At 51.2% G+C, this 12,964-nt stretch overlaps 1 protein-coding gene across 1 annotated transcript; it reads right to left on the bottom strand.

Moving 5' to 3' along the window:
* Nucleotides 1–751: 751 nt before the first annotated feature.
* On the bottom strand, nt 752–3,658 carry KDF1 (keratinocyte differentiation factor 1). Its single transcript, XM_047084908.1, has 3 exons — nt 2,623–3,658; nt 2,092–2,166; nt 752–1,539 (listed from the first exon to the last, which is right to left on the bottom strand). The coding sequence occupies exons 1-3, from the start codon at nt 3,656–3,658 to the stop codon at nt 1,457–1,459; spliced, it is 1,194 nt and encodes a 397-aa protein (XP_046940864.1). The 3' UTR covers nt 752–1,456.
* Between the last annotated feature and the right edge of the window lie 9,306 nt (nt 3,659–12,964).

Here is a 12,964-nt window from a genome sequence, read left to right as displayed (position 1 = left end):
GACCTGGATGAGATAGCAGAGCTGAAGGAAAGGGGACAGTCTTGTCACTGGTACTGGGGCCTTGTGGTCACAGTCCCCAAGGGGACCATCTCCATTTTGTATATTTGATAGGGAGCTGGATAGTTTGCCTAGTTGTCGCTTGACACAAGGTGCCTGTGAGATAATAAGATGCTGTGGGGGGTGAGGTGGATCCTGGATGTCTATCTTGTTCAGTCAAGAATGGGCTGGTGGGTCTGCTTTCTCCTCATTGCTGAGAGGACTAAGACACTCCTGTGTGTGAAGAGTAGCTAAGTAGGATCCTTCTGGACCCAGCTGGGCTCTGATGTCCAAACAAGGGGACCCTACTTCTACCCCAAGCAGGTCAGCTTGCTAACTTTGGGGCAAAACTGCCAAGAGGCCAGCTTCCAGGTTGAGAGCCACAGTTACTTGTCATGTGGCCAAGTTCCTTGAACCCTCTGAGCCCCAGCCTCTTGGTCCATGAAAGGATGACCCCATTCCAGGGTTGTTGGGAAGGTCCAGAAGATCCCAGTGGACCACAGTGCTGTCAGAACCAGGAAGAGGTAGAGGGAGCCGAACTGCAAGTTGGAGGCTGGGTGGGGGCTGACCTATCCTCAGGGATTTGGGGAAACTGCAGGGATGGGCAGTGAACTGGGCAGCGGGGGAGGTGGGGGTGGCTAGGCCTACCTAAAAGAATCCCTCAACAATGACAAAGCACTTGTTAGACCTTCCTTAGGTACAGAAACTGCTTCTTTATTGGGGAAACCTGACAGGTAGACATTCTTGGTATCATTTTAGCCTTATGACTGCCCCACAACACTGAGGCAGGCTGGGCACCCTATCATGTCTCTTGTGCAGCGGCCAAGCAGATTGAACAGAAAGGACAGTATCTGCTGAGATGACCAGGCCGTCTTCTGTTACCTTTGTCCTTGCAACTGTGGTTGTGTTAGCATCCAGAACACCATCAGCCAAGAAACAATAGAACATAATGTGGAGTGGGCACGGCCCACAGAATTCCAGACAGGCCCTGCCTGCTCCCTAACCCAATCCATTAAAATAAGCTTCTTTGAGCTGTCACCCTCTCCCTCCCCATCACGGGGAGAGGGAGGTTGGCATGTTTGGTTATGGGGTATATGTTAAGGGGATAGAGAGAGGATTCAATCCCAGAATGTAATTTCGAAGTCTTTGCTTTCCATGACCGAGGCTGCCTGAAGACCAGGGGCAGGAAGGAGCAGGCCCAGGCAGGGGTCAGGCCAGCAGGGGATCCAGGGGGATATGGGCACAGTGGCCCAGTGAAATGCACATGGTCCAGGAACCAGTCAGCTGAGGCAGGAGGAGCCACGGTGGCCACTGCTTCTGATCTCATGGTCCAGCTTCCTCCAAAGGGGGTCCTGCTTCCCCTCTTCATGCTGTGGGCTATACTCCCAGAAGGGGTTGCCACCACTGGGCCTGGTTGGGGTTAGCAGTACACCTGGAGCAGTGGTGCTCCTGATGAATCTGTGTCTGTGCCCTGGAAGGACGAGTCGTGGCTGGCTGGGTATCCTGAGAAGGAAAGAGGAAACAGGCTCAGAGAGGGGAAGGAGCTCATCTAGGTCCCAGGGACAGGGAAAAGCCTGCTGAGAAGGAGCAGAGTAGGACTTGAGCTTGGGTCAGTCTGATCCTGGCTGGGTGACCCACTCGGCTTCTTGACCTCCCTGAGCCCCAGACTTGCTGTCTGTAAATGGGTAATGACCTCACTCCCGGGGGCTGGTGAAGACCAACAAAACAGTAGTAGCACACAGGGTAGAGTGCCTTTTCAGCACCAGTGGATAGCACCCCCTCCCCCCCCACCCCTTCACTGTCCTCCCCAGTGATATGGGCTTAGATGCAGCTTCTGAACCCTGCGTTCAGGGACAGCCCCCTGAATGTCTCCCAAGTGAACCCTTTAAGCCAGCCTGCAGGATTGGGGTGGGGTCTGGCTGCTCGGGCTTCTGGTCCCTTTCTGATCCCATGCCCACCCACCCCAGGAGGAAGCTGAGAGGGGAGAATGGAGGGGGTTTGCCAGAGGGGACTGTAGGGCAGTTGTCCTCTGTACTAGTCAGGTCAGGACCAAACCTGGGGCTCCATAAGGCCTCAGCTTCCTGGCGATGGCATCTGCAGTGGTCTCCTGGGAGATCTGCACTGTGAGTTCTAGGGAGGGAACAGGAGGGGGCAGTAGTCATTATCACATCCTTTTAACCCTAGCCCCCACCAGCTCCCAGCCCGATGAAGGAGGGGTCACCTACCCCTTGGCTGGGTCAGAGAAACAGTGTTTAAAACAAAGACACAGGCAGTGTGTGTGCGTGTACACACGCATCTGTGCGGTGGTGGGTAGGTAGGGGTTTTGGTTAGGGCAAAGGTCCAAATTCATAATGGGCTCCTGGGTCCTCTTAACCAGGTTAGGCCTGCAAGTTACTCTGGCAGGTGGTAGCAGGGGACAGAAGGAGCCTCTTAGGGGATGCAGAGGAGTTCAGAAAAGGAAGGAAAAGGAGGAAGAGCAGCGACTGGCTGAAGGGTGGACCCACAGTGGCCCCAGACCCCAGCGCAGCCCTCCCTTGGTCAGCACCTCCTCTGCTCTGCCCCTCAGCCATGTGGAGCTCCACCTACCATCCTGGCTGAGCCCTGAGCCCACCATGGTCTCATGGCCACTGTCAGGGGCGGCAGCAGGGGCAGCACCCCGTGTGGAGCGCCCCTCTGTGGTCTGCGGGCGGGTGCGGCTTTTGCGGGTACTGATGCGAATGATACCACGAACCAGGCGGCCCTCGGCATCCTGCTCATCCAGGTGGTAGTCTTGGGTGATGCTGCTGATAAGGTCCGAGATTTTACTGGTCTTCTCCAGGAACACAGTGTCTGATGTGCACTTGGCCAGCTCGTCGATCTGGTGCACACTGAACAGCTCTGTCAGCTTCTTGAAGATGAGCACATCGATCTCTCGGCTGGACATGGAGCCGCTTCCTATCTCGGGCAGATCCAGGTCTGACTCGTGGAAGGAGTAGTACTCTTCAGAGCCACGGGGGCTGCTGGCAAGGGTGCTAGGCAGGCTGTGCCGCATGGGTGGGGGCTCGGCCAGTGGCTCCTTGCAGCAGGAGTCCGCATCAGGGGCTGGGGAGGTGGCACTGCGGTAGGGATATACAGGGATGCCTTTGAGCTTGACGTCAGGGTAGCTGAAACTGCTACCCATGGTTGACTTGAGCCGTTGGCCATCCCGCTGACCAGGAGGTGCGCGGTCGGGACTGGGGGGCACTCCATTGTGTTCTTTGGACCAGTTGGTGTCAGTAGCCCTCTCAGGGGAGTCCCCAGCAGACAAGCAGGGGCTGCCACCCCGCACGCAAGCCCCGCAACGCTGGAGGCAATTCCGGCATCGGCGGAAGCAGAAGGCAGCCCGGCACCAGTCCCACACCCAGGGTCGCCAGAGCAGGCAACAGGCCGGGGGCTCAGCAGCAGCCTCAGCAGAGCCGGAAATGAAGGTAAGGCTCTCAGGCCCATGGTGGCCAGGGTCCTTGGGGTCTGGCCTGCGGGTGCGGCGGCTTGGTGGGGGTTGGGATGGCTCATCAAAAGTCTCCAGGCATAGCTCTGTTGGCCGCTCCCAGGGTCCCAGGCGTGGGGGCCCAGATGATGGGCGGGGGTGTCCGGGGCGGGGCATGGCTCATTGCATGATTTGTTGCAGCCAGGCACCTGTAGAGGAGAGGCCAGAAAGGAGTCAGGATCAAGGGTGCGGTTATGCCCATGAACCCTCACCTAGTATCCCTCCCTCCCCAAGAGGAAGTTCTGTCTCTGGTCTCACCTACACGTCAAAATCTCCTGGGACGTCATGCCCATTGGGATGGCTACTGTTGAAAAACCAGAGGATGACAGGCATTGAAGATGTGAAGTGGGAATGTTTGTAGAATGGTGCAGCTGCTGTGGAAAACTGTGGCAGCTCCTCCAAAAATCAAACACAGAACTGCCCTATGATCTAGCAATTCCAGTTCTAGGTATACACCCAAAGGGACTGAAAACAGGGACTTAAACAGGTATTTGTATTCCAATGTACATACAGCATTATTTGCAATAGGCAAAAAGTGGAAACAATCCAAATGGCCATTGATAGATGGATAAATAAGCAAAACATGATGTATAAATATAATGGAATGTTATTCAGCCCTAAAAAGGAATGAAATTGATACAGGCTACAACAAAGATAAGCTTTGAGACAAGTGAAATAAACCTGACCCAAAGGACAGATATCGTATGGTCCCACTTACACGAAATATCTAAAATAGTCAAATTCTTAGAGACAGAAAGTAAAATGGTGGTTGCCAGGGGCTGGAGGCAGGGGAAAAGGGGAAGTTAGTGTTTAATGGGTAGAGTTCCACTTTGGGAAGATGAAAAAGTTCTGGAGATGGATGGCAGTGATGGTTACACAACAATGTCAATGTGTTTGATGTCACAGAATTGTATGATTAAATGGCAAATTTTAGGGGTGCCTGGGTGGCTCAGTCGGTTAAGTGGTTGTCTGACTTCAGCTCAGGTCATGATCTCACAGCTTGTGAGTTCGAGCCCTGTGTTGGGCTCTCTGCTGTCAGTGTGGAGCCAACTTTGGATCCTTTGTCCCCCTCTCCCTGTCCCCCCTCGTCCATGCATGCGTGTGCTCTCTCTCTCAAAAATAAACATTTTTTTTAAAAGGTAAATTTTATATTATGTATATTTTACCACATAAAAAGAAAAATCCCCTGAGATATCACTTTCTAGGGAATGGTCTCCCCCAGTTTATTCCCACTGTTGGTAAGCCTACGCAGCACAGAGTCTCTGAGGCTACTCAACAAATGCCTTTCCATGTGACCTGCTACAGAACCTGAGCATTACTACCTTCCCTTTCGCCTCTTCCTTCAATCAGACATGGGGCTGTAACAGTCCCCACGTCAATATTTCAATCTGGCTCAGATTTGCTCTCCTAGCAATATTTAACACCAAGCCCTCTTTTGCTTCCTTTGATTAGACAAGAAAGCCACAAAACACACCTTCTTTCCCTTTCTGACTTGGTTGCTAGCAAACTCAGAGCAAAAACTTCACTCATTCCACAAACACTGAGGCTGGCCCTATGTTATGGCACTGTAAAACCAAGGATGAATAAACTACAGACCCTGTCCTTGTGATTCACACATGGTTTTGTAGGGAAAACAGATGCTTAAAAGATCCTAAGATGGAACATGTAGGATATATGAGGCATTATTGGAGCGAATAACTATGCCTCAGGGAGTTAGGGAACATTATGTAGTGATATGTTTGGGAAGGTTCTTGATTACATGTAGGGGTTTCCAAGTAATAAACTGGATTTTCTGTGACATTGATCCTTTATCTTTTTCTCCCTGATTTAATGGCACCGAGGTCGTAGAACTGGTGGTATGTGAGGAATTTGGGACTGAACTTCAGGATATCTGTATTCTAGTCCCAGTTCTGGCTCTAACAGACAATGTGCTTTGGACAAATAAATGCCACCTCTCTAATCAGGGCCACGGTCATCTGTCACCCAGGTACTGTTGAGACTCCCATTCTGGCCACTTACTGCAGCCAGGGAGAATTTTAGCAATCTGGAGAAACCTGGCAGACACCACTTTAATCAAGTGATCAAAATTAACATCACCGATAATGGGATGAACTGACATCATGTGCCTCCAGATACTCTGCACTAAGAAGGATATGACATTACTTAAGTATTTCTGCCAAAAAAACATAACTGGAATATAATCAGGAGGAAACATCAGACAAGCCCAACTTAAGGGCATGACAACTAAATGCAATGTGTGATCCTGGATTGATCAAGAGGAAAAATTGGAAACTGGGTAATGTGGATAAGTGGTAAAATTTACAAATAGACTGTATATTATTGAATAGTATTATGCCAATGTTAAATTTCCTGGAGTTGATTACTATGGTTATATAAGATCATGCTCTTAAGAAACATACACTGAAGCACTAAGGGGTAAAGGAGCATGATGTCGGTAACCTAGTCTCAAAAGGTTCCCAAGAAAATCTGAAGGTTCATGTGTCTCGAGAGAGAAAGGGAGGGAGGGAACGTCAGCCATGGTGGCTAGGTAAGAGGATACAGGAATTCTTTATTCTTGTAATTATTCAATCCACTTCCCCGGCCCCATTCTGCACTCCTTCTCTAAGGAGCCTCCATATCCCCAAGTGGGATGGGAACCTGTCTTCCTACAGCTTTCTGCTGGGCTCTGTCAGCTGGGTCAGCCTTGAACCCATTGTTTGAGGATAAGCCTGTATGATCCCAAGGGGCAGGGACTGTGTCTGTCTCCTTTCTGCCTCAGTGTCAGAACAGGGTCAGATACAGTAAGTGCTTCAGGGGACTGACACATTCTGTGTGGCCTTAGAGTAGAATCAGGACCATGGGGTAGAAAGAAAAAGGACTTCAAGCTCTAGGCTGACCAGAATAGGGGTAGCAGCAGTCTCAGGGAAGGGGGTACAGACAGAGACTAATAGATGACTTGAAAGTCCCTCACAACCCAGACAGGCAAGTGGTTAAAAACCTTTGCCTTGGTTTGAGCAATGTGGGGCTGGGGGTATGGATTCATTCAGTCACTCAATTAACAAATATTTAGTGAAGGCCTACTGAATGCCAGACACTGTTCTAAATTTTGGTGGATAAAACAGGCAAAAATTCCCTAACCTCAGTCAGGAGTCTGCATTCTAGTGAATGAGTTAGTTATTGATGGCCCACATTGTTCTATGTACTGTAAATGTATTAAACCAATTTTCACAATCCTATTTGTTGGTGGTATTATTATTATTATTATTATTATTATTATTATTATTATTATATACTATATACCTAGAGGTCCAGATAGGTTAAATAAGTTATCCAAACCACACATCTACTTTTACCCAAGCAGCCTGGCCCAGAGCCTTACTCAATACCTCATCCTATCTGTTACTTGGGAGGGAAAGGGGCAAAGTGGCCAGCTGCCAGCTCCATGGACAAGCCTCTACCCACGGAGGGACCACATAGGGAGCCCTCAGCCTTCCAGGCTCAGGCCTTGGATGAGGAGGATGGGTGCGTCTACACTGTTTCAACCACACTGAGCTCTGGGGTATGTAAAACCTTCAAGGGGTTACTGATGAGGGTCTGGATCACTCCTTCTCTACCTCCACGGCTTTAGGATTTGCTACTATTCATTAAATTCACCCACCAGGGGCACCTGGGTGGCTCAGTCAGTTAAGCTTCCGACTTTGGCTCAGGTCATGATCTCATGGTTCGATTTCAAGCCCAGCATCGGGCTCTCTGCTGTCAGCACGGAGCCTGCTTCAGATCCTCTGTCCGCCCCTCTCTCTGCCCCTTCCCTGCTCACACTCTCATACTCTTTCAAAAATAAACATTAAAAAATAAAAATTAGGGGCGCCTGGGTGGCGCAGTCGGTTAAGCGTCCGACTTCAGCCGGGTCACGATCTCGCGGTCCGTGAGTTCGAGCCCCGCATCAGGCTCTGGGCTGATGGCTCGGAGCCTGGAGCCTGTTTCCGATTCTGTGTCTCCCTCTCTCTCTGCCCCTCCCCCGTTCATGCTCTGTCTCTCTCTGTCCCAAAAATAAATAAAAACCGTTGAAAAAAAAAATTAAAAAATAAAAATTAAAAAAAAATAAATTCATCCCACCAAATATTTATTGAGCACCTACCATGTGCCCAGCACTGTGCTAAATGCTGGAGAAACAGCAGTGAATGGGCCAGAAATAGTCTCCAGCCCAAGAGGGCTTTCACTTTACCTAACACTCAACAATTGTTCTGTAAATGTTATATTTACAGATCAGGAAGCTCAAGCTCAGAAGTGACTTGCCCAGAGACACCCAGCTGGAAAGGGATGGCACAGGATTTGTCTTGTGCTCTACCAGACTCTGGAGCCCATGTACTTTGTTTTGTGCCACATACCTGGAATGTGGGTGAGATGGAGGTCGGCGGGGGGGGGGGGGGGTGGCGGCAGTGGTTGGGGATACTAAGGGCAGTGGCTTGTTTCAGTTTTCCCCACCCCTCTAGGTCCAGAACCCTTCCGAAGTCCAACTTAGCCCATTTCCTCCAGGCTCTATCTTCCGCTGGCTGCTGCTGCCCTCACATCCGAAACCCTAAGAACACTGGTCATTTGGTTTAGTGAGGGGAGGGCCCCTGCTCCTGTTGTGGCCTGGGACAAGCCTCTTGGCCTCAGTTTTCTCATCTTTAATTAGGGAGAGAGGAGTATCTTCCTGGGCCACTGTGAGGTTTAAATGAGTTATTTCGTGCGGGTTTCTTAGTGTGGTGCCTGGCACGTGGGAGGGGCTCGGTCGCCGGGCGCCCCAAGTCACTGCAGAGGCCCGCCCTCCCCAAACTTCTCATTGATGCTCTCTCCTCCCCTAGTCCCTGAGATCACACATACACACACAGGGGTCGGTCTCTGTACCACCCCCCTCCGCCCAAGGTCCCCAGGACAGGCCCCACCCCCGTACCCAGCCTAGTCTTGCACACCCAGCGGAGACGGGCACCCCAACCCTGCTCGGGAAACAGCCTTCGGCTCTCGCCCCCGGCGTCCCCGCACCTTCTATTTCCTGCCCCAAAGGCTCAGCCCACGAATCCGGCATCCGGGGGCACCCAGTCCCGAGGCAAGGGAGAACCAGACCCGGGCACTGGCCCTCCGATTAGCACAGCCTCTGCACCAGCCGGGGCCCTCGGGGCGAGCTCCACGCTCTCCAGCTGCAGGGGCCCTCCGCCCGCGGGCAGACGCAGCCCCTCTCCCGCCCTGACACCGTTCCTCCGGGTGTGCACGCCCCCCTCCCCCCTCCCGACACTGCCACCCCTCCCGGGGCGAGCAGAGACCCCCGACCCCAGCCAGCTCAGCCCTGAGGGCGACCGCGGCCCCCCCACCCCCATTCTGGCCGCCCAGCCCAGACGCCCGCTCAGGCCGCTCCCCGGCCCGCGCACCCCGGAAGTGGGAGGGTGGTGCCCGAGGAAGCGGCCCCGGGACCCTCCCCCGCCCAGGTGTAGCCTCGGGCGGGGGGGGTCTCTCCACACCGGCGCCACCCCGGCCCGCGCCCCCACGGGCCCGCGCGGGGCTTACCTGTCCCGCCAGGTGAGCCGCCTCCGGCCGGCCCCTCCCCCCGCCCCCCTCGCCGCTCACCTGGGGCGCAGGTGAGCGTCTCGCGGGAGCGCTGCACGGGCCGCCGCTGGGGACACACTTCCTGCCTCCGCGAAGCGCCGCCGCCGCGCACCTGGGCCGAGGCCCCGCCCTGGGTGCGGGGCGGGCACCGGCGGCCCGGCTTGGGCGCGAGGCCTACGGACTCCGAGCCGGTGCTCGGCCTGGTCTGGTTAAAGGAGACGGGTAGGGTGGACCGACGCCGAGGCTCAGTCTCCTCTCCTGTTAAACGGGCAGGTGTCCCAGGAGGCTCTGAGCACCTGGGGAGCGCTGGCCGGTCCTTAAAGGCCCAGCTCGAAGGTCATATCCCCTGGGATGTCTCCCGCGGGGGGGGGGGGGGGGGGGCCCTTGGCCTGTCTGGTTTTCTGTTACATAGAACAGGTCTCACTACTTCGTTAGCAGAGTACTCAGCACAGTTTTGTCCTCTGTCTCCTCCTTTTCAGACTTGAGGACAGAGGCTGGTCTTGTTTCCCAATGCCCCTGGTGCCCAGAGCAGGACCTGGCACATACTAGGTGCGCAGCAGATATTCTCAAGCCAGTGAACCGCTGGGCTCCGGTGTCTTCCTTTGCCCTGAGGTAGAATAGGGGGTGTGCATCATCTGCTCGCTGGTCAGTTCACCTCTATTTGGGGGAATCTGTAGGGGAGGACGACTACTTCTACCCTGGGGCCTCCGAGCAGTGTGGAAGAGGGGGCTGGGCTGTGCAGTCCTGAAGGACACACGGCAGAGCGGCAGAGGTCACCAAAATGGGCCATGATTACCACATCTCATGGAGTCCCTGCAAGAGGCAACATCATTGGGTGCCGAGAAGTCAGGGCTCAGACTATCCTGGGTTCCTGCTCCCCTTAATAACAACCTAATAATAACAATAGCACGAATAAACAAGTGACTTTCACGAAGCATCTCCGGGACTCAGGCTTGCATAGTAGTATTTAATCCTCCCCCTTGTCTGTGAGGCGGGTCAGGTGTTCTCATTCTCATTCTACGGATGAGGAAACTGAGGCTGAGGAAGGGAGAATGATTTGTTCAGGCAGTTGGGAAAACCATGTGACTTTGGGCAAGGCACTTCCCTCCTCTGAGCCTCATCTGTGGAGTTAATAGTATCTCTCTGTCACTGGGAGAATTAAAAAAGATAATGGATGCAAAGTGAGATAAAGGATATGGGGAGAGATCTTTAGGGTAAGGATTGGTAAATGGGAGGAATTCAGCACGGCCTAGGCCTCTTCCGCTCCAGAGGTACCAGATACACAACCTCCCAACCCCGGATGGAGATACTGCCAACTAGGAGAGAGCCCTTTGTCTGCCCTGCTTGGGTTCCAAGCCCTCCCCTTGTCCAGCCAGGATGGAATACTCCTTGGAAGATGATTCCCATAGCAACTGGGGGGTTCCCTTCCCTATCACCTCTCAGGGCACCCTCACACACGTGCACACAGTAGGTGCTCAATTCCGGAAGAATTCAATTCCAGAAACCTTCCAGAATAACTCTTCCCCACCACATCTTGTCCACATTCTCACCTGGGGGCAGGTGGCACGTTATAGCCTCATTTGGAGCCCAGAAAGTGAGTCACGTTGTGTACAGCTGAACATCTGTGTCTCCTAAGACCCAGCAAGTCCATTCCTGGGATGCAACCACAAGAATTGCACACATATGCCAGGAGGCATGTATACGAATGGTGGTAGAAATGCTGTTCACAGCATTGCCAAACCGAAAATGCTCAAATGCCATTGACGGGAGAGAAAGAAATGTGGAATAATTACACAACAGTAGCAAATGAATGAAAGACAACAAGGTGGCCGGATCACGCTGAGATGATATTGAGTGCAAAAATGCAGGTTCCTTGGGGTCTGGCTCAGTCAGAAGAGCATGTGACTCTTGATCTTGGAGTTGTGAGTTCCAGCCTCACATTGGTTGTAGAAATTACTGAAAAACAAAATAGGGGTGCCTGGGTGACTAAGTCAGTTAAGCATCTGACTTTGGCTCAGGTCATGATCTCGGAGCCCCACATGGGGCTCTGTGCTGACTGTGCAGAGCCTGCTTGTAATTCTCTCTCTCTCTCTGTCCCTACCCTGCTTGTGCTTTTTTCTTTCAAAATAAATAAGTAAACTTAAAAAAAATAAAATAAACTTTAAAAAATGCGAGTCCCAGAAGAGTAGAGATGGAAAGGTATCTTTTTTATAAAATTCAAATACAACCAGAACTACTATGGTTAGGTATAATATTGGCTTGAACCCCTATGAAATTGCAGGGTTGTGACCTGTTTTGACCTATAAAAATGGCAAATTCGTAAGGCCCGGCCTAATTTATGTGTGAAAAAACTATTTAAAAACAAAACAAAACAAAGAGCAAGAGAATGAAGAACATAAAATTCAGAATAGTGATTACCTGAGGGTGGGATGGGGTGAACCCATAAGTAGGTTTAATTTTTTTTTTTTAATTTTTTTTTTCTTCAATGTTTTTATTTATTTTTGGGACAGAGAGAGACAGAGCATGAACGGGGGAGGGGCAGAGAGAGAGGGAGACACAGAATGGGAAACAGGCTCCAGGCTCTGAGCCATCAGCCCAGAGCCTGATGCGGGGCTCGAACTCACGGACCGCGAGATCGTGACCTGGCTGAAGTCGGACGCTTAACCGACTGCGCCACCCAGGCGCCCCAGTAGGTTTAATTTTTAGTGATGTTCTAGTTCTCGGGTTGGATGATAGGTTTAAGTACTTTCGCTTTATCATGAATGAATGAAAAAATAGAAATTTATGCTCTAAATAATCAAGGGTGTTGTCCCTTGCAAGGTTCTCAAGGTAACAAAAATGTGAGACTAGAATCTTAGTTTTTCCTCCATTCACTTTTTCATTCTTTTTTTCAAAGGTTATGGTATAATTTGGGGCACCTGGGTGGCTCAGTTGGTTAAGTGACCGAGTTCGGCTCAGGTCATGATCTCACGGTTTGTGAGTTTGAGCCCCTTGTCAGGCTCTGTGCTGACAGCTCAGAGCCTGGAGCCTGCTTCGGATTCTGTGTCTCCCTCTCTCTGCTCCTCCCCTGCTCACGCTCTCTCTCTCTCTCAAAAATAAATAAACATTAAAATTTTTTTTAAAGGTTATGGTATAATTTACATACAGTAAAATTTGCCTTTTTAGGGTACAGTTTGGTGAGTCTTTAAAAAGACATACGGTGGGAATGCAAGCTGGTGCAGCCACTCTGGAAAACAGTATGGAGGTTCCTCAAAAAACTAAAAATAGAACTACCCTACGACCCAGCAATTGCACTACTAGGCATTTATCCAAGGGACACGGGTGTGCTGTTTCAAAGGGACACATGCACCCCCATGTTTATAGCAGCACTATCAACAATAGCTAAAGTATGGAAAGAGCCCAAACGTCCATCGATGGATGAATGGATAAAGAAGATGTGGGATATATATACAATGGAGTATTACTCGGCAGTCAAAAATAATGAAATCTTGCCATTTGCAACTACGTGGATGGAACTGGAGGGTATTACGCTAAGTGAAATTAGTAAGAGAAAGACAAAAATCATATGACTTCACTCATATGAGGACTTTAAGAGACAAAACAGATGGACATAAGGGAAGGGAAACAAAAATAATATAAAAACAGGGAGGGGGACAAAACATAAGAGACTCTTAAATATGGAGAACAAACAGAGGGTTACTGGAGGGGTTGTGGGAGGGGGAATGGGCTAAATGGGGAAGGGGCACTAAGGAGTCTACTCCTGAAATCATTGTTGCACTATATGCTAACTAATTTGGGTGTAAATTTTAAAAGATAAAAAAATAAAATAAGTAAAAAGAC

This window comes from Lynx rufus, unplaced genomic scaffold, assembly GCF_022079265.1.
Source record: "Lynx rufus isolate CCGP_SWC_20201006 ecotype Redwood Valley unplaced genomic scaffold, mLynRuf1.p SCAF_2, whole genome shotgun sequence".
In the NCBI taxonomy this organism is placed as follows: domain Eukaryota; kingdom Metazoa; phylum Chordata; class Mammalia; order Carnivora; family Felidae; genus Lynx; species Lynx rufus.
The sequence above is the reverse complement of the archived record's forward strand: the minus strand, read 5'-3'. Positions and strand labels throughout refer to the sequence as shown.